General features: G+C 37.4%; 1 protein-coding gene across 6 annotated transcripts in view; it reads left to right on the top strand.

The window, feature by feature from the left end:
• astn1 (astrotactin 1) overlaps positions 1–21,099 on the top strand; it is a 286,126-nt gene that overhangs the window by 138,132 nt on the left and 126,895 nt on the right. For all 6 annotated transcript variants that reach the window (XM_083541649.1, XM_083541648.1, XM_083541646.1 and 3 more), the window contains one exon: positions 8,446–8,612. In XM_083541649.1, coding sequence (XP_083397775.1) covers positions 8,446–8,612 — 167 coding nt within the window. The remainder of the gene's footprint in view (positions 1–8,445; positions 8,613–21,099) is intronic.

Genomic DNA, 21,099 nt, shown 5'->3' with positions numbered 1-21,099 from the left:
TGTAGTATCTCTCATAAGGGGTTTTGAACCGCTCTTAGTCTGACCCGTCGCCCAGGACCTGTTTGCCTTGGGAGACCCTACCAGGGGCATATAGCCCCGGACAACATAGCTCCTAGGGTCATTCGAGTACTCAAACCCCTCCACCACGTTAAGGTGGCAGTTCAAGGAGAGGAGAAATCATTCATGTAGAATTAAAAGTTAATTACGTCAACTACCGTAATTTTAGACTATTAAGAGCACCCAAATATAAGCCGCAGGTGTCTACATTTAAACTAATGAACTTTACACAGGCTTTAACGAAAGTCAGTGCCTGTTACACGGCTTGTATCCAAACAGTAGCCTACCAAGAAAGTCATTGTTCTCTGTCTTCCTCCTTCCTTTCACAACAATTTCTCTCGGGAAATTTTCTTTTGGCATCGTCGTGCGTTTAAAAATCACCATTGGTGAAGCTTTTCTTCCGATGCCGTGCAGCTCAGAACACAGGTGAAGCGTGTTTTTTCATGCCCGGTTGTTTTCAGCATGATGAATGATTCGCATTTCCTGTTGACAGTCCGAGTGAGCGGCAGGTCAAACGTCAGAGGAACATCATCCATATTTATGATGCGGCCCGATTCAGTGGGAGGGCGATTTAATATAAAGAGTTTCATTGGTTCACCTGAACCTACTGTTCAGCAATTTCATTGGTCTAATGTTATGGGGTTTAGTTTTTTCGGCTTGAAGCTTGTAAAACCGGGAAAACCCCAGGAGAAATCTATAAATTAGCCACTTGATTGTTTAAGCTGCTGGGTTCAAAGAGTGGGAAAAAAGTAGCGGCTTATAGTCCGGAAAATATGGTAGGTGCAAATTGATCAATTCTGTAAAATGTGAACGTGTGCTATGTCCTCTGCGCCAAAAAAAACAGCAAAAATTACTCTAATGACCAAAGTTTGTGGACACCTGACCATTAGATTGTGCAGGTATGTGCTTTTTAAAAATTCCATTCAACATTTAGTCCCCATTTGCTGTCATAATAACCTTCACCCTTCTGGACAGATGTTTCACTAGATTTTGCAGTGTACTTGTGGATAATTGTGCTCATTCAAAATAGGAACTGCATATAAGTAGGTATCTTTTTGTCCATTTTAAAACACATTTTCCAACAGATATTGAAATTGTCCAACTTAATAGGCATCACAGTAAATTAAACATACATGCAGCTCCCTTCTATCAGTGAAATCGTTGCATTTAAGGCACATAGACAAATTAGTAAAATTGCATAAAAAGTGATTTCTGACACTGTTATAAATGTTTAATTTGATTACTTCTTTAGTTCGAGGACATTAAAATTATCAGGCTTTAAAATAGGGTTGAGTGTAGCAAAACGATTTTTCATAGTAGTTTTAAATGGAAATACTTAGCCAGTACTTCCATTTCCTATTATATTAAACATAGACACTGACAATGCATTTTCTAAAAGGTAAGATTACAGGAAGATTGTTCAAGATTTGCGATTTCATAAACATGCTGTCAATAAAGAATCCAATAATTTATGATTAAAGGATTCTCAGTCGACATTTACAAACTGGTAAATGAGCTTCATTTGTCTTTCATGTAAAGATGAAGTGATAAATACAAGGTTTTGATAGAAGCCTTATGTGCTGTTGCTTTATGAAAAATTTAAGCATTGCTTATGAATATTGTGAAGGCTCAGTGTAGGCGTCCTTCAGATAGAGGGTCACCAATCTTTTAATTTCAGCACAGCACAGTTTGTTTTTTAGACTCATGCTTATGGACCATGCAGATATCATTAATATATAAAAAGAAAAAACACCCTATTTCACCTTGTGGAAATTAAACACTACCTCACTCTTCCTGTTAGCCAATGTAGGTTCCATCTGTCGATTTGTAGCTTGATGTTTTGTAATTACTTGTTGACAGAGAGTGTGTAAACCATGCCTCACGTCGTCTGATCGGAAAAGCTTGGTGGCTGGCTCCCTGTGAGTGCAGCTCCACACTAATCAATTAACACCCTGTCTGAGGACAGCAGCGTCATCTTTAATATTGGAGTCAGCATGAGCAGGCACTCTGTGACCCACCTCACTGATGTACGGCACTCTTGGGGAGAGCAAGCAGCGGCTTCATTTAGATTAAAGTCTGATAATCGCTAAATGATGATGTGATTAATTAGTTCTTTTTCCTCTGTCACGATTGGTATAGCAGAGCGAGCTGTCTCGCTGCTGCCTGCATGAAAAATAAATTGGTCCCTGTTCACACCTAAACAAGACGGCCTGGGGTCGTCAAAGAGAATCTCTGTGATTTTCCATGTTAACAAAGACAGATGCCAGCAATACCGTATTATAAATCTCATGAAATTGAGAAGCCATGAGTTATTATTTTTTTTAGTTTTATTTTTTTTTTTTATGAGTATTATTTTTTAAAGCTATTAGTGAATTAAAATGGCAATGAATAGCATTTACAGCATTTACAGCAGTGAAAAATTCTGAATTCTGTAGAAAATAGTTTATTTTAGCTTGTGATCCAGTCTGTCATTAGTTATATTTACCTTGTTGTTCTGATGCAGTGCCAATAAATTTGGCTGAACTATAATGTGGTCCTCATTTCCATTTGAGCGTCAGTTTGTCGGGTTTTTCCAAATAAAAATTTCGAAATTCACATAAAAGTACAAAAATGCATGGCTTGCGAAAGTGGTTTTTCATTGTCGCTGTGTACATCTGTTTTTAATATATTTCTGAATATAATATCTATTATCTATTTATCTTTAATAATTCCATTATTGTTGTTGTCTTAATTTTTTTACAAGCAATTGAGCGATAAATTACATGAAAATCTTTCCTTTTCTTGCTGAGCTTTAATCAAACAAATGATTTACATAAATGTTTAATACTAATGTCAGAACTTTTCTTGATTTTAGTAGAGTTTTTAGCATCCTTGTGATTAGATTTCCAGAAGCAGAACTTTGGTCAGGCTTCGGTCAGTTTGATCCAAACTCTATCTAACCTCAGTAGACCATCATCAGCACAATAAGGTTAGAATTATACCTGACATAAGGTTGGATCTTAATGAGCACACATCTATGTCTCAAATTTTGCCTTAAGGCAAGATTTAAACCTGGGGCATGTGGAGACAGAAGGTCAACCCATCAGTCCATCCATCAGCAACACTTTCCGCTAAGCTGTTCTCAGTTGTCTGTTAAGACCCTGAAAGGTCCTGTGAGTGCATGCACTGTGGGATAGAGGCTAGAATGCAATGCTCTAATAGAGCACCACTATGTTTTCTTCAGAAGGTGGATTTAAAGGGATTTATCCATTTTTGTCACTGTCCTGCTGTTCACTCTGCTGTTCAAGATGCCAGGGTGTGCTAATTCTGGATCGTGGCCCCTAAAGTGACCCGAAATCTAATTCCTGTTCTTGTGCTTACAAAGACATATGGACACTTGTGCTGAGAAATTGGCTGCTATGCCGAGGGATGGAGAATAAAACCTGTCTACTGTTCTTGCTTCAATGAATGTTGTTTGCTTGTCATTTAAAAAAAGAAGTGATGTGATTTCAATACAGAACAATTTGTTATGGTTGTCTCTATGAGCAACCAGACATAACATGATACTACATATAAACATGTTTATCTTCAAAGTTGAATCTTTTGTGTGATTTCCTTTTTTTTTTATACATACTAGAATTTGTGAAAGACTTGAGAATGCTAAAGCGCTCTCGGAGTAATCTGGTTAGAATAAAATATCTGCGGTAAGAGATAAAACATTTCATGGTGGATCACGGTTCATTATCATTTTCATTACAACTAGTTTAAGCTTTGGGTAGTTGGAGGAGATGGATGTCTACTTATAGTCCACATCAAGGAAAAGCGAAGCCAAATTATTTTGCTACACACTGAGGACATTTGGGAATTATATTTAAAGATGAAACTTGTAATAGAATTAATCTGAATTTCAGCTTTCTTTTTCTTTTTTTTTTTTTTTTTTGCAGGTAATCAAAAATGTTGTGAACATGTGAAAGCTATTGACCCATATCCTTCTTCTAATTTCAAACAAAAATGTCTAAAGTGTAAAAGAATTTGCCTTGTGTGTTTGTGTTTACAACATATTAAAAAGGATCTTTTTTAGATTCCTTCTTTAAAAGGGACCTGAGATTATAAAATCTTTAATAGTTTGTGACTTTCTTCCAATATTCTGAATTGATACCAAAATAATCAACACTAAATATAACATGTAGTAGCCCAAATCTAATCGAATGGGTGCGTGGCTATATATAAGTAATGGAATGTCAGGGATTTTTTTTGTTGCTTTGAATTTTAGTTTTAATTTATTGAAATAAAATGTTTTTATGTCATGTTTTTTATTACGTTGTTTTGCATGTTTTGCCTATTGTTATGTTTAGGCTATTTTTCAGTGACATTTTACTACCTTCCCGCTTATCAACTGGCAATCACTTAAGTCAATTGCGAAATCCGCTGTGGCGACCCCTAACGGGAGAAGCCGAAAGAAAGTATGTAGTTCAACCCATACAGATAGAACAATGACATAAATGCACAATGACAAGCATATATTGCTTAAAGTTTCAACATTCTTGTTCCCCTCATTTGTTGTAAAAATCTGAGGTAAATGATTTATGTTTGCTCTCATAGTGGCTTCTAAAATCATGCTGCAAAATGATATTGAAATGGGTTGAACTTGAATATTAAACAAAGCTCAAACAAGTGTATTTTATGACAAAGATTGTATCAGTCACTGAGTATGTATTTTGAATTAATGTTCATTTAATAATGTTGATTTTGTTTAGATTAATGTCATAGGTCATGGAAATTCATCTATTTAGTCCGTGAAAGTCAGGGCAAAGTCAGAAATTTGGCTTAAAGTGGGAAACCTTCGATTTTTTTTGTTCAAAGAATATATTAGAATTAGAAAGAAGAATGATGATTGAAAATCCTTTTTTTTTTTTTTTAATTCTGAATCATAAATAATGCAAAATAATGTGCAATTCTGTCACCTTGTGTGTAGACAAGTAAACCAAAAATTGCTACAAACAGATATGATACTCAAGAAAATACTCTAGAATGACCGATCTTAATATAAATAAATAATCAATTATTTTAAAACTTTTATTGAATAAGCAAAGTGCCTTTCCTGAGCATTTTATAAACATTTTATTGAAGCAGAATGAGTTTTATTCAGAAACAAAGCTTCTCTGTAGAGAAACAGAGCACCACAATCAGATAAAATGGCTGATTTATGCAGATTTTGGTGGTGTGTGAAAGCAATTAAAGAGCTCGTCATAATGCCAATGCAACCCGAGTTCTCTGACTATTATGCTTCACGTGTGCAGATTTTACAGATTTTGCATGAAAGTGTGTGATTGTGTGTGTGTTGCTGATTCGTCTAATGATAAAAGACTAACACATTGTAAATAGGAATGGCCTGCTAACCAGAATAAATCATGCAGGTTCCAGTTCCTCTCTTCTTCTTACACTGAATCATTTCCTTTTACATACATTTTCCTTGATCATAAATCTTTGTGAAAAGGCATTATCAAAAAGACCCGTTTATATATATATATAAAAAAAAAAATTATTATAAAAAATACTTTTTATATTATCTACTCCCATATACTCTCCCTTGCTTTGATTTCATTGACCTTTCTAAATCTCTGGTCACAAAAGGAAGCAGCAAACAGAAGGCTGTGATCCAATCACTATAAACGCTTTTTGACCCAGCTCAGCAAAGGTGTATTACATTTCACATTTCTGGAAAAGGCTGTTATAGAATATTTGTAGTGGGAAAATGGGATGCTCATAGCTTCTTTGGTTAGAAACCCCTTACACATTTATGGACGCTGGTTATTGAATTCTGATTAGAAAAAGGATGCCTGTAAAGGGCTGCAGAAGATTTTCCCCATGGATTAAGCCATATTTTTTTCATAAATCCCATCCTGATTGAATCCATAGTCAGTGTGCCGCTTCTGAGTCATGGACAGCTCTTTAGGTCCTCATCGTCCTGAGTGAACTGCCTTTATAGAGGTCTCGCTTGGCATGTTAGTAAATAGTGATAAAATAGCCAATATACAGTATAATGGATGGATGGATATAATTAGGGTTCAATTTAATAAGGAGTCAGAATTTATTATGAAAATAAATCCTGACCCTCACTGTGATTATATAGACAATGGAGGCTTAAGGTATTTTTGCAGCTGTTTTTTATAGAATAATTATGAAGTTTAATTATTAAAAACACCTTTGGATCCTGCACCTAAACACTGCATTTGTTGAAATATTTTATACCTCTCATATTATACTTCTCGGCCACATAGGGATGAAACCATAAACAACAAAACAAAAGGCTAACCTATAGGACATTCTCTTCCAGGTGGATAGTGTAACACGATTTAATTAAACTTAGTAACTTATACTTCAGTGTGAAATAGAAAACAGAGAAATAGTAGAGGGGTCATCTGTAGCACATCACCCCTTTCTCCCTATCTTTTAAAAATTTTATTTCATCTGTTCATTTTTCTTTTATTCGGCTATCTGTAGTTTTCACACTGAAATAGACTGAAGGTGCGAAATAGTCGTAGATAAAATAAGGCTACTGCAACCAGAGTCTATTTCTGATTTTATAGTTGCTGCATTTTGTTTAGGTTTTATTAAACATATTTAAAGGATTATGTTCCTTTTCAATTTTATACGGTCAGCTGCTAAAGGGGCATTACCCACTATTTTGGGGGATGGTGGGGGTTAATAACTAAGGGATATATAGATTAGAGAGGGGGATAACCACAAAGCCAGTGAAATGCAGTATCTGGAGAAACCCTGATGCTGTGTACATGCCGCCGACATCACTAAAGACTCGTTTACTGAGAGCAACCCAAAAACTACTTACATTTAAGTTCTTACATTTATATAAATCTATATTCCATTATGATTAGGGGTATTATTCTTTTTCGGATGATGCAATATACACCTCCAAAAGTAGCTATGTGTTACAATAGGCAATGAGACAACAAAAAATTTCTGATCTGATACAATAACGCACTGATGATTTAATTCAGTGCTAAAACAATCTGATTCAGCATTGATACCATTTGGTTTGGCACTGATCTGATTTGATTCACTGCTGATATCATTCAGTTCAAGACCTGTACAGGTTTATTTGTCAGTAAGATAAATGAAAAAGTGATACAAGGTTTTCAGGACTAACTGGTATGATTTGCATTGTTATTTCACCATCACTGAAACGATTTGATTGAAGTCTAAGACAGTTACATGTTACGCAATTCAAATGAATGTGACACATATCAATATGACTTAGTTTCGACTCTGCAAGGAGCAGAATTAAAATATTACCTCACTGTTTTAATTTTGTATAAGAATTAGGTCTAGAAATTCATTTCCCCAAGAATGTGCTTAGTGGTGGACATTCAAGCATCAAAGTCTGTTGGACTGATTTTTAGATGTAATTTCTTTTCTTTTCGGTTTTTTTTTTCTATTTCAATGTGCAGCATCTAATTTTTTGATTTGATAAAATTAGATTAGATTCAACTTTATTGTAATTGTGCAGAGTACAAGTACAGGGTAAATGAAATACTGTTAGTTTCTAACCAGAAGTGCAAATAGCAATGTATATAAATAAATCAAATATAAATATGCATTACAAATATACACATGTATATACAATAAACCTATTATAGAATTGCAAGGGTGCAATATATAGTACACATAATACTTCATTATTACAGCATTTAAAAAATATTTATTTACTTTTTTTTTTACAACTCACAAACGAGCCTTACAGGTATTCATCTGTTTAGTAAAAAAAAAGTCTGAAGGGCCTTTGCTCAAATCAGTGTGTTCTGGACACTGGAAAGAACGAATATGAAATTTATACCCTAATGCCTCAAAGGAATACAGAAACATTACTCCTATTCTCTAAGCAGAAGTATGTAGTCAGAGTCAACCTATCAAAATCCCCTTTGAAGCCAGAGATGACAGAAACATCATGTGAATCTGGCTGTGTGGTGCTGAGAGAAATTGCTTTGGGAGATGCCTAGAACGGTGTGAAACAAAGAGAGCAGGTGTGGAGTTGCAAAAGTGGGGTAATCTCGGCTTGGTATACTTTCACCTGTACGCACATGTAATTGCAGCACGATTCAAAGAAGTTGGAGAGCGAGGGTTTCGTGATATCCTGTGGGACTTTGTGTGTGCTGCTGTTTATGCTCTTGTATTTCAACGCTAGTTATGTAAGAGCTGTGTGGGTGGGCTGGAAATCATGTACAAAATGCTGACACAAATACAAATTGTGAAAGGATCTGTTTCATGTCTTATAATAACTGATTACAAGTTGTGACATTTCTGCACCTGGCTCTAATTATTACAGTACATGTTCATGGTTTTATTTAATTAGTTCGATTATTTTTGTCTTTTTTGCTTTGTTTGTATTAGTGTCCTCCTGGTCTGAGCCCAATGAAGGATGGCACTGGTTGCTATGACCACCACATTGGCATCGACTGCTCTGATGGATTTAATGGTGGCTGTGAGCAGCTCTGTCTTCAGCAACTAGCTCCCCTTGAGGAAGACCCAACCCTTTACAATATCCAGATGTTCTGCGGGTGTGTATACACTCACCCACACATACACACACATGCACGTACACTCCTACATACAAAGCTAAACATCTGTATACGTTTATTATAGGCATGTATTTTGTTGCTGTATTGTTTGTTTTTCGGTTAAGAAAAAGACAAACTACTATAGGTAAACTATTTATGGCAATACTGTTAGGACTCTTCCAGTGTTGGTTTTTTTTTCATATGGCTGATATGGAAGCATTTGAAGATTCACTGTACATAACCATTGCAGGTTTAATCTAGCCTTTTATATAATACAAGTTTTATTATAAAGAAAATGCTGGCAGACTTTGCACCGTATCTACGGTTTTGCATTTCTGTGAGCTTATGACATCCACCAGAGATTTTTTACACAATAGAATACCGAGCATGGCTGAGCCGTTAGTCAAACCTTTATCTCATAATAAAAAAAGCTAAGCTTCGTTTCCTGGGTATGAATTCCTTACTAGGAGGTGAAGTGTGCCTGGAATGGATTATTAATCATACAGCGGATTATTTAATTAATACCTTTTGGTTTCATCGCAAATCTGCATTCAATACTTTGAATTGTTCTGACGGTGGGGTATTTGGAAAGAGGCAAGCAAAGCATGTGCTTTTGAAAACCATAAGGGTGCCTGCAGATGATCAATGTTTTGCACTTCCCTCACTACAAAGGTAGGCACACTGTATAAATGATAAGAGCTTGCCCGCTATGCATGTCTCTTAATCCCGCATGTATCGAAATCTCAAAGAAAATAAAACTTCTGGCTTTGATTTTCCTTCAGAAAAGACCATAGAGATGCGGAAGGCAAGAAAATGGGTGATTGAGACAAACTGTCAAGCTGTTGTTGGAATATTTGCCAGTTCGTTAGCTGCTCCTCCACTGTAACTAGTGAATCTGTCTTTGGTACATCACATTAAGGGCTTCTGCTAGTGGTTAGGCTGAAAAGCTTATCGCGAATGTGGTCAAAGTTGTATTTGAGCGTACTTTGCATGCAGCGTTTATGAATCAATTTCAAGCTGTGTGTGATGTCCAGAGCAGCTTTACCTGCAGGCAAAGCAATACTGTTGCCTTCATAGAGAAACAATAGCTGTGCCAGAGCTAAGCAGTTGTGCTTCTGATCATCTGTAGGTGGCTTTTGTTCTGTAATAACTCTGCAATTAACTCACTGTTTTAAAGGTAATAATGAAGCAACTATCAATACAGTGTTAAAAAACAGAGCAGCAGTTTGATATGCTAATAATTTTTACAAATGTACAGCAGAACAGATGCTTTTATTTATACAGAAGTTACAAGATATGCTGATTTACTTCGATGCAACGGAAAAAAAGTTAGCAATGTAATGCATCAAAGTGTGCAAAGGATACAAGTTGGCATTTGTATGATGCATTGTTTTTAACTTATTTACATCGGTTAAAAAAAAAAAAAAAACTTTATTTATATATAATTATTAGAAAAATACCAATAATTCATGACCAATATTTTATATGTGGATTAGTTTCTCCCAGCTAAACTGTTTCTCAAGCGTGTCCTGAGAGTCACCTAGAATATAGATTAACATGGCAGAGGTAGAGCTGCATCTTCCTGGAGACAGAACATGAAAAAGAACGTCTGATTTTATTCCATATTTTTTCTTTATTTTGCACTTAAAGGCCTGTTTGTGAAAGGGCCATGCGTTAGAAGTCAGAAGGCACATAAGTAAATTCGTAATAATTTGTCTGAAAGAAAAAAATAAATGTGAAATATCTGTACCATACTGAATTGCATAGCCAAATTTTTTCCAACGTACTGCATCGTAAGGGGGTAAATTGTATCGCTTCTGTAGCTGTGGAAACAGCACAATAAGTAATTTACGCAGGTAAAGGTCGGGAGTTTTACACCTGGGAACTGTGATTTCTGTAGGTTGGCATGGTTTTTGGTGCCAGATGGGCTGGTTTGATTTCAAAAACTGCTGATCTCCTGGGAATTTCCAACTCAGCATTCTTTAGGGATTACACAGAATGGTGCAAAAGACCATGCTGTATTATGAGAGTTGCGGGCTAAAATATCTTGTTAATGAATCAAAAGAGACTGCCATGGCCTGACTAGAAGTGTATAGAAACTCAAATAAGCATTTTTACATTCTCAAATAAGCATTCTTACAACCATTTTGTGGTTGTAAAAAAAAACAGCATCTCAAAATGCACAACATGACAAATCTTAAAGTGAAGGGGTGAAGTCAGCAGAAGGTGACATCAGGTTCTACTTTTTTCTTGATTAGATGTTTTGTGCATGCAAAATGCTTTTCGAGTTACATGGAGTGATTATTTGAGTTATTATATATATTTCTTGATAGCTCGAATGATCTGGCCATTTTTCTTTTGCTTCTTGTATCAAGGCATTTCCAACTTTACCTTGATCTGTATCTGCATGGTTTTCTGCACTATTCTGCTTTCATCATGAAAGAGAGGTATACAGGTTTTCTTTTTAGAGTGGGCGTTTAGTTTGTGTTGCTTACATATTAAACATTTTCAATCATTAAACACTTTCCTTTATACAATTGGTAGGATCAATGAGTATATTAAAACCTTTTATCAAAATGTCTTAAAGGTCAGCTGGGTGAAATTCTGTCTCTGCTGCATTTGACCTAATCTGCAATTAAAGCTGCATGTTGGTGGCATCTTACAACACACGGGAACATTTTTAGGGCCGTATTCAGAGTTGAGTAAAATGTAGCTAATGGGGAGCAAATGGCAAAATTGCACATTTATAAACATTATATGGGGTCCAATTGGTTTCTAGCACCCAGCATGCGCTAAGAATGGCTCAGACGCAGCAGAGCTTTAAAACCTCACGTGTGTGTGGCGCAGCCCAACCTTAAACCAAAATTCTTTTGAGTAGAGCCCATTATGTAGTTTTTGGACTGGGCCGTTGGTTGAAATCCTGCACATTTATATGCCGCGAATATGACTTCTACATTGCAGTGTGACAGCCACTGGCAAAATATTGGCTCCCCTATTTGAGGACTGGCCCAAGACACAAACAGCTGGTCATGATTCCTGGAACTTGCTGTTCTCTCAAATTACATATTAAGGACCCAGACAGGCACCAAATGTTTTGGCAAATCAATCAGCATTCTTTGTGTCAGCATTTTAAATAAATTTTCTAGGTGTTAGTTTAACATGTAAAGAAACAAACTCGGTAAAGGAATTTGTTCTTTTCTTTGGAATTATAAATTAATGGCAGTTTTAAGGCCTTGCTGTTTTTTCGACTTTAGCACTACTCTGATTACTTATTATTTTAAAAAAAGTTTACATTTCAGGCTTCAATGCGTGAGCCTATGCTCCATTAGCCACAGAAAGTCTATATCCCCATAAAGCAATAGTTATAAGCAATGCACAAATGAACTGTGCATGCATATCAATACCCAAAAGCCAAGTAGTGACTGCTTGGTGAGACTTTAGAACATAACTCTGAACTTGAGTTGATATTACATAGAGAGTCCCTACACATTTTAGAACAAGGGGCTGCATTTCTTTCCTTTACAGGTGGACAGACAGAATACAATTGTGTATGCCGCCCCCCCAATGTTTACCAAATGGTTGTGAGCCATCCACTGTTTTCCGGCTCTCTGGCTGCTGTGAGCAGGCTTTTGACTTCAACCCCATTGGCCTTGCTTTTTACTGCCACCTCTGCTGCAAAACCCTGCCAAGCTGGCTTAGAGGTTCATTGTGCTTGCTTGCATGGTAAAGAATTATTGAATGCCTCATCATCTTGCTTCCCTGTGAGTTTTGGTTTCCTTTAATTTCTCAATGGGTGGCCCAAACAGACCTTTATTAAAATCACATTTTTACACGGTGCCCATAACTTCTGCTTTCTGAGCTTCACCCAAGCATGCCAGGTTTATCCATAACACTCTCCTGTCACAGCCTAGCCCATTACACTGCCACAGCCCTGAGCTGCATCAGAGGAGGAGGTCAGAATTAAGTCATTCACCACACAAATTTTCTCCCATAGCACTGAGTTTCTGCATTACTATGTCAAGCTGTTGTTTGATCTCCTCCAAAATCTCGGCTTGGTATTATGACAGTCTTCACATTCAGTGAGCCTAGAGGAACGGAATTGCAGTTTGGCTTGAGATGAAAAGCCACTGAAGACTCGATTGCTAGAGATTCATCCATATTCCCTGAATCTGTAACTTGGAATATTCTTTTGTATGTAGCTTACTCTTCAAGGGGTTGGACCAATTTAATAATTTTTATGCAGGCAGGCATGGAGTGCAGGAATTGCCTATGTGATGGGTTGAGCAGGTAGCAGCCTTTCCCTGTTATTAGAGGTCTCTCTCTGTTACCTTGGCATCTTGGGCTGTCGGCTAAACCAAGCCCAATTATGAAGTTGCTTTGCGCAGATAATGCTCAGCTTGGGAGGACAAGTCATTCATGCTCGAGGGTCTAGATTGTAAGCCTGACAAATAAGTTTTCTTTCTTTCCTTTATGTCTAAATCAAGTGTGTCAGAGTTAGCATCACCACAATCCTTGTCATTTATCTTTTCCTCCTCCTGTGTGAGCAGCCCCCTTAAACAGTGGTAAAATATCATGTCCACCTCGTAGTAGCTTTAGTATAATGGTCAGTAACAAGAGGTCGACCAGCGATGCTGCAGGAAAAACCAGAGTAACTTTTTGGAACTGTATTGTTAGTGAACCTTTAAAAAGTTGTAGTTTAGCCTACAGGTAGGCACAGGTACAAAAGCCTGGTAATCAGGGCACTGATTAGAGAGGCTTTTGTTGTTCAATAATTAACCTTTTAGCCTTAAGTGCCGCACCAGCACGACCGATATCCCATTGTTCTCAGGTGTTAATGTTTAGCAATAGAATAAATAAAAAGGGAGAACAGTAACCATGACTACCTTTACATCATTTTAAACATCTAAGACTCAAGCAGCGATTTTAGATCACTATTTTTTTCAAAGGAAAACGTATAATGAATGTATTTGCTGAAGTAGTACACACCAACAACATGCTTAAAAAAATGCACTACTTTCATTATTATTGTAATAATGAGTCACAAACGCATCCACTGCTGCAAATCCCGGTTTATTAGGAAAGATAAGGGTCCACTGAACAACAAGCTATAAAGCATTTTTGCTCCAACCAAGCAAGAGTGTTGTAATTTAGATGGTTATTCTTTTGTTTACGTCACAGTATTTCAATTGGTGTATTGTTTGTATATGTTTCAGAATAACTTTAAATTAAAAACAGCATCTTGGTGGTAAAAAAACAAATATGGCTGGTAAAATATAGTGTTACAAAACAAATGAGACCACCCACTAAAAAAATTAAAAAACACAGTAAAAGAGGCGGAATCTCGGGCTTCAGTATTCACTCTATAGGCAGGTGTTGTGACATTCTGCTCTGCAACACCTATCATTTAAAAACTTTTATTTCCATCCAGTAGCATTATGGAAACAAAATGATTGATGGAAAATGAAAAATGTAGCCAATGAGTGCAGGATTCTAACAATATATGGGAGGTTTTTTTATTCCCCATGTGGGCGAGTTCTAAGTTTTATTACTCTTTAGAAACTCTTAGTAGTCAAACAGTGTAGCACATGCAGTGACGAACCAGGAAGTAGATGCAGCTTTCGGTTCTGCACAAACAGCTGTTTCCAGCTGTGCTAACTGAACTTTGTTTACTAAAAAAGAAAACTAAGGAAAAAATAACCAGTCAAATAAATTGTTTTATCTGAGATTTTCACAAATCAGCTATGAGGATCAGCTATGAGCTATCATATTCTTGGTAACAACAGAGACTTGGAGATCTGCATGGGGATGGAAAATCTTTTTAAATCTATTTTACATCTGTAAGTTACAATGTATCTCCCTTTATAGATTCATATGATGTTATACGTTTTATTGGCTGTTTGTATTTGTAAGAGAAATAATTGAAAAGTAACTGTTTGTGTGTGTGTGTGTGTGTGTGTGTGTGTGTGTGTGTGTGTGTAAATTGTTGAGATTGGAATGGCCGTACATTAATATGAATAGCCATGACTGTAAAACAATAGCTTGTCTGGCTACCTGGCCATGAATATGAATGGCAAATCAATATCAGTTGCCAAACATGTATAACAATATAGCCTTTAATGGTCAGCCATTAATTTATATGCAGACTATATGGAGAGAGTATGAGTAGCCACCTGAGTTTAGCAGGTGGCTCTTAAACAGGGAAAGGGAGAAAATGATCAGACATAGTCTCAGATAAATGGCATCTCATTTGTCATGACAATCTTCATAAATTTGAAATATAAACTCTTGAGACATGTATTTATATATGAAATAAAAATAATGTTCAATGCAGGAAATGTATATCCATGATATGTCAACATCAATAACTTAATATCTTTTTGAGCAATATCCACTTTGAATCATTGTATAGCTCAAAGTGTCCTCTTTCCAAATATATCTAAATTGTCTTTGTAGCACATTTTTGTCAGGAACATTTAAAATTAGGTAGGGCATTTTCAGCTGTGAGTCCCAAAAGCTGTGTCAAAGGCTTACAGGTTAAAGCAATTTTTTTTTAATAATAATTAATTTTAAGCAAAATTATGTATCACATCTTATTAATTAAAGATATTATGATATTATGGCTTGAAAGGGGGAAAAAAGAAAATCGAATCAAATATCAGCCATTGTCTGCCCTACCATTAGCTCAGACAAAAACCCATATTTGTCGACCTCTATCAGTAACCATAGTTCTGTCCGGATACAGACCATGATTTGGAAGCAGAAGTAGCTCTATCATGTTCATTGAGAGTATACGAGCTGTAACGCGGGTCGAGTCCAACATGAGTAATCCTTGGAATGTGAGAAATTCCTAGAACCAGCGTGGAATGCTGGCAGCCTCGAGCAAGGTCGGTGTCCGTAGTCAACTAGTAGGTCCGACACTAGTGAGATATGAATGAGAGGTTATATAGATGAATCGGTAACGAGAGACACCTGTCTCTTGTTAATGCCGGAAGCGGCAGAGCGAGGCAGCATGACAGCTGCCAAAGGGGGGATTCCTGATAACCCCCCCCTCCAGGGGCGGCACCTAACGCCCCAAAACCACCCACACCAGGCAGGCCAGGGCACTCCGAGGAAGGCTTTGGCAACCATCCAGGGTCGAAGGAGAAGGCCTGGAACGCACCCCCAAGAACCCAGGGAACGCCGTGAAGGACCAAAGGCAGCGCGATTTCCCTTGCGGAGATCTGGGGCAGAGTTACGTCCACCACGGAGTTCCAGAACAGAGCGACGCCCTTGACGAAGACGTCCTGAGGAGCCTGGGGACGTCCCCTTAGCGGCCAGGCGGCGGTTTGACGTTCCTCTTGCGGCCAGGCGGCTGTACGACGTCCCTCTTGCGGCCAGGCGGCGGTTCGACATCCCTCTCGCGGCCAGGCGGCTGAACGACGACCTCTTCGTGGCCAGGCGGCGGTACGACGACCTTTCCGTGGCCATAGGAATCCCCCCACTCGGCCATCTCGCCGGAGAAACAAGCCGGGAAATCCACCAGGCTTTCGGGTGGGGGGGGGGGGGGGGGGTTGGCGCAGCCGTGCTCGCATGCTAGTTTGAACCATGAGTAGCGGCAGCGAGCTTCCGGGTAAAATCCGAAGCGGAGTTCTGCTGCCGATCCATCGCGGTAGGGATCGTGGTATTAGGAATGTCTCTGTTCTCAGTCATGTTTACATCTTTAGCCATACTTCTTGTTCCCTTCTGCCTTGCTCATTGTTAGATTCGTACTGCTACGTATGTGGTGATAGCCAGGAAATTATACACCATTGGTAGGTTAAAAAAAAGCTACGCAATAACAAGAAATAGGCTGATTGGCTGAAAACGGCACTCTGGAAAAATATGGTCATCAGATAGATTCAAAATAAAGTATTGAGCCTGGTTTGAAAATGTAATACGTAGAAAGTACAAATATTTGTGTGAAAATTTTAATGAGTGAAAGTTTTTCAAAAAGTAAGTAGTGAAGTAAAGTAAAGATACCAGAAAAATCTACTTAAGTACAATAATGAAGTATATGAACTTTATCACTTCCCATCTCTGGACCTCTGGACATGGTGTCATGTGAGCTTCCATAGTTGGTCATGCCCAAAGTGATTTCCAAAGTGAGTCACAGAGTGAAGAATCTGAAGCGTTTTATGATATGAAACTGTCTCAATCAATCACCTAGAATAACTTCAAGTTATTAATATATAGTGATCAATGGCAATGTCATGCTATATTGGAGAAACCTCATATTTAAAATCTCTGGAATGTTGTTCAAGAGCAATTTAAAATACATAAATATGACATCATTAATACATGTGAAAAAAATAATAATAATAAAAAAAAATATATATATATATATATATATATATATATATATATATATATATATATATATATATATATATATATATATATATATATATACAGTGAGGAAAATAAGTATTTGAACACCCTGCTATTTTGCAAGTTCTCCCACTTAGAAATCATGGAGGGGTCTGAAATGTTCATCGTAGGTGCATGTCCACTGTGAGAGACATAATCTAAAAAAAAAAAATCCAGAAATCACAATGTATGATTTTTTAACTATTTATTTGTATGATACAGCTGCAAATAAGTATTTGAACACCTGAGAAAGTCAATGTTAATATTTGGTACAGTAGCCTTTGTTTGCAATTACAGAGGTCAAACGTTTCCTGTAGTTTTTCACCAGGTTTGCACACACTGCAGGAGGGATTTTGGCCCACTCCTCCACACAGATCTTTTCTAGATCAGTCAGGTTTCTGGCCTGTCACTGAGAAACACGGAGTTTGAGCTCCCTCCAAAGATTCTCTATTGGGTTTAGGTCTGGAGACTGGCTAGGCCACGCCAGAACCTTGATATGCTTCTTACAGAGCCACTCCTTGGTTATCCTGGCTGTGTGCTTCGGGTCATTGTCATGTTGGAAGACCCATCCTCGACCCATCTTCAATGCTCTAACTGAGGGAAGGAGGTTGTTCCCCAAAATCTCGCAATACATTGCCCTGGTCATCCTCTACTTAATACGGTGCAGTCGCCATCTCCCATGTGCAGAAAAACACCCCCAAAGCATGATGCTACCACCCCCATGCTTCACAGTAGGGATGGTGTTCTTGGGATGGTACTCATCAATCTTTTTTCCTCCAAACACGTTTAGTGGAATTATGACCCAAAAGTTGTATTTTGGTCTCATCTGACCACATGACTTTCTCACATGACTCCTCTGGATCATCCAAATGGTCATTGGCAAACTTAAGACGTGCCTGGACATGTGCTGGTTTAAGCAGGGGAACCATCCGTGCCATGCATGATTTCAAACTATGATGTCTTAGTGTATTACCAACAGTAACCTTGGAAACGGTGGTCCCAGCTCTTTTCAGGTCATTGACCAGCTCCTCCCGTGTAGTTCTGGCCTGATTTCTCACCTTCCTTAGGATCATTAAGACCCTACGAGGTGAGATCTTGCATGGAGCCCCAGTCCGAGGGAGATTGACAGTCATGTTTAGCTCCTTCAATTTTCTAATGATTGCTCCAACAGTGGACCTTTTTTCACCAAGCTGCTTGGCAATTTCCCCGTAGCCCTTTCCAGCCTTGTTGAGGTGTACAATTTTGTCTCTAGTGTCTTTGGACAGCTCTTTGGTCTTGGCCATGTTAGTAGTTGGATTCTTACTGATTGTATGGGGTGGACAGGTGTCTTTATGCAGCTAACGACCTCAAACAGGTGCATCTAATTTAGGATAATAAATGTAGTGGCGGTGGACATTTTAAAGGCAGACTAACAGGTCTTTGAGGGTCAGAATTCTAGCTGATAGACAGGTGTTCAAATACTTATTTGCAGCTGTATCATACAAATAAATAGTTAAAAAATTATACATTGTGATTTCTGGATTTTTTTTTTTAGATTATGTCTCTCACCCTGGACATGCACCTACGATGACAATTTCAGACCCTTCCATGATTTCTAAGCGGGAGAACTTGCAAAATAGCAGGGTGTTCAAATACTTATTTTCCTCACTGTATATATATATATATATATATATATATATATATATATATATATATATATATATATATATATATATATATATATATATTTTTTTTTTATTATTATTATTATTTTTTAAAGCGATTCATAGTTATGGAATATATATATATATACAGTGGGTACGGAAAGTATTCAGACCCCCTTAAATTTTTCACTCTTTTTTATTTTGCAGCCATTTGCTAAAATAATTTAAGTTCATTTCTTTTCCTCATTAATGTACACATAGCACCCTATATTGACAGAAAAACACAGAATTGTTGACACTGTTGCAGATTTATTAAAAAAGAAAAACTAAAATATCACATGGTCCTAAGTATTCAGACCCTTTGCTCGGTATTTAGTAGAAGCCCCCTTTTGATCTAATACAGCCATGAGTCTTTTTGGGAAAGATGCAACAAGTCTTTCACACCTGGATTCAGGGATCCTCTGCCATTCCTCCTTGCAGGTCCTCTCCAGTTCTGTCAGGTTGGACGGTAAACGTTGGTGGACAGCTATTTTTAGGTCTCTCCAGAGATGCTCAATTGGGTTTAAGTCATTGCTCTGGCTGGGCCATTCAAGAACAGTCACAGAGTTGTTGTGAAGCCACTCCTTCGTTATTTTAGCTGTGTGCTTAGGGTCATTGTCTTGTTGGAAGGTAAACCTTCAGCCCAGTCTGAGGTCCAAAGCACTCTGGAGAAGGTTTTGTCCAGGATATCCCTGTGCTTGGCCGCATTCATCTTTCCCTTTATTGCAACCAGTCGTCCTGTCCCTGCAGCTGAAAAACACCCCCACAGCATGATGCTGCCACCACCATGCTTCATTGTTGAGACTGTACTGGACAGGTGATGAGCAGTGCCTGGTTTTCTCCACACATACCGCTTAGAATTAAGGCCAAAAAGATCTATCTTGGTCTCATTAGACCAGAGAATCTTATTTCTCACCATCTTGGAGAACTCCATGCGGGTTTTCATGTGTCCTGCACTGAGGAGAGGCTTCCGTCGGGCCACTCTGCTATAAAGCCCCACTGGTGAAGGGCTGCAGTGATGGTTGACTTTCTACAACTTTCTCCCATCTCCCGACTGCATCTCTGGAGCTCAGCCACAGTGATCTTTGGGTTCTTCTTTACCTCTCTCACCAAGGCTCTTCTCCCCCGATAGCTCAGTTTGGCCGGTCGGCCAGCTCTAGGAATGGTTCTGGTCGTCCTAAACGTCTTCCATTTGAGGATTATGGAGGCCACTGTGCTCTTAGAAACCTTAAGTGCAGCAAAAAATTTTTTGGAACCTTGGCCAGATCTGTGCCTTGCCACAATTCTGTCTCTGAGCTCTTCAGGCAGTTCCTTTTACCTTAATGATTCTCATTTGCTCTGACATGCATTGTGATTTGTAAGGTCTTATTTAAACAGGTGTGTGGCTTTCCTAATCAATATATATAATCAATATATATATTTATATATATATGATATATTTATGTATTTTAAATTGCTTTTGAAGAACATTCCAGAGATTTTAAATTATATATATATATATATATATATATATATATATATATATATATATATATATATATATATATATATATATATATATATATATATATTCCATAACTATGAATCGCTTTAATTTATTTCATGGCTATATTAAATTACATGAATGCAGAGTTAACTGTGTGAAGTGCAGAATAAAAAATTAAGTATTGGCTTGTCAACTGTAGAAAGCATCAGTGTAGTCTAGCATTGCTGCAGATGTAGCCTAATTATCACATTAATCATGGAAAATTTGTCAATTTATCTGGCTTCCACACTTATTTGGCAGCTTGGGAAAGAACACTTGATTCATCAATTCCTATTTTTTACACTTTTCAGCCTCAGTTCATTGGTTCAGTTGGTGGATCAAATACTATTTTCCAAGCTGCTGAATAATAATACATTTGAAATGAGTATTTTATTTGCTTTTTTTTAGCACTCTTTTGAGAAATATTATGCTACTAAATGCATGTAAAAATGTGAAATCCATGCTCTTAAAAGTTAAACAGAAAATAATATACCAGTTTTGCTTAAGAACACTATATATTTATTATCCAACGCTTTGACACTATCAAAATGTCAGCGCATAATATACTGTACATACTTATATATATATATATATATACAAATATTATGCTACTAAATGAATGTGAAAATGTGAAATTCATGTTCTTAAAAGTTAAACAGTAAATAATATAACAGTTTTGTTCAGGAACACTATATATTTTTACCATCCAAGGCTTTGACAGTATCAAAATGTCAAGGGATAATATACTGTACATACTTAAGACTACTTTTTTATTGCAAGTGGAGTTTGCTTTTAACACAAGCTATAGACATTTTCTACACTCCATGAGCACTGTACAGCACTTAAACAGAGAGGTTTTCACAATCCAGCTATAATCATAATGGAGCGAACACAT

Source organism: Silurus aristotelis, assembly GCF_946808225.1.
Source record: "Silurus aristotelis genome assembly, chromosome: 5".
NCBI classification, from domain to species: Eukaryota; Metazoa; Chordata; class Actinopteri; order Siluriformes; family Siluridae; genus Silurus; species Silurus aristotelis.
Note: the sequence above shows the minus strand (reverse complement) of the source record. Positions and strands in the feature narration are given on the sequence as shown.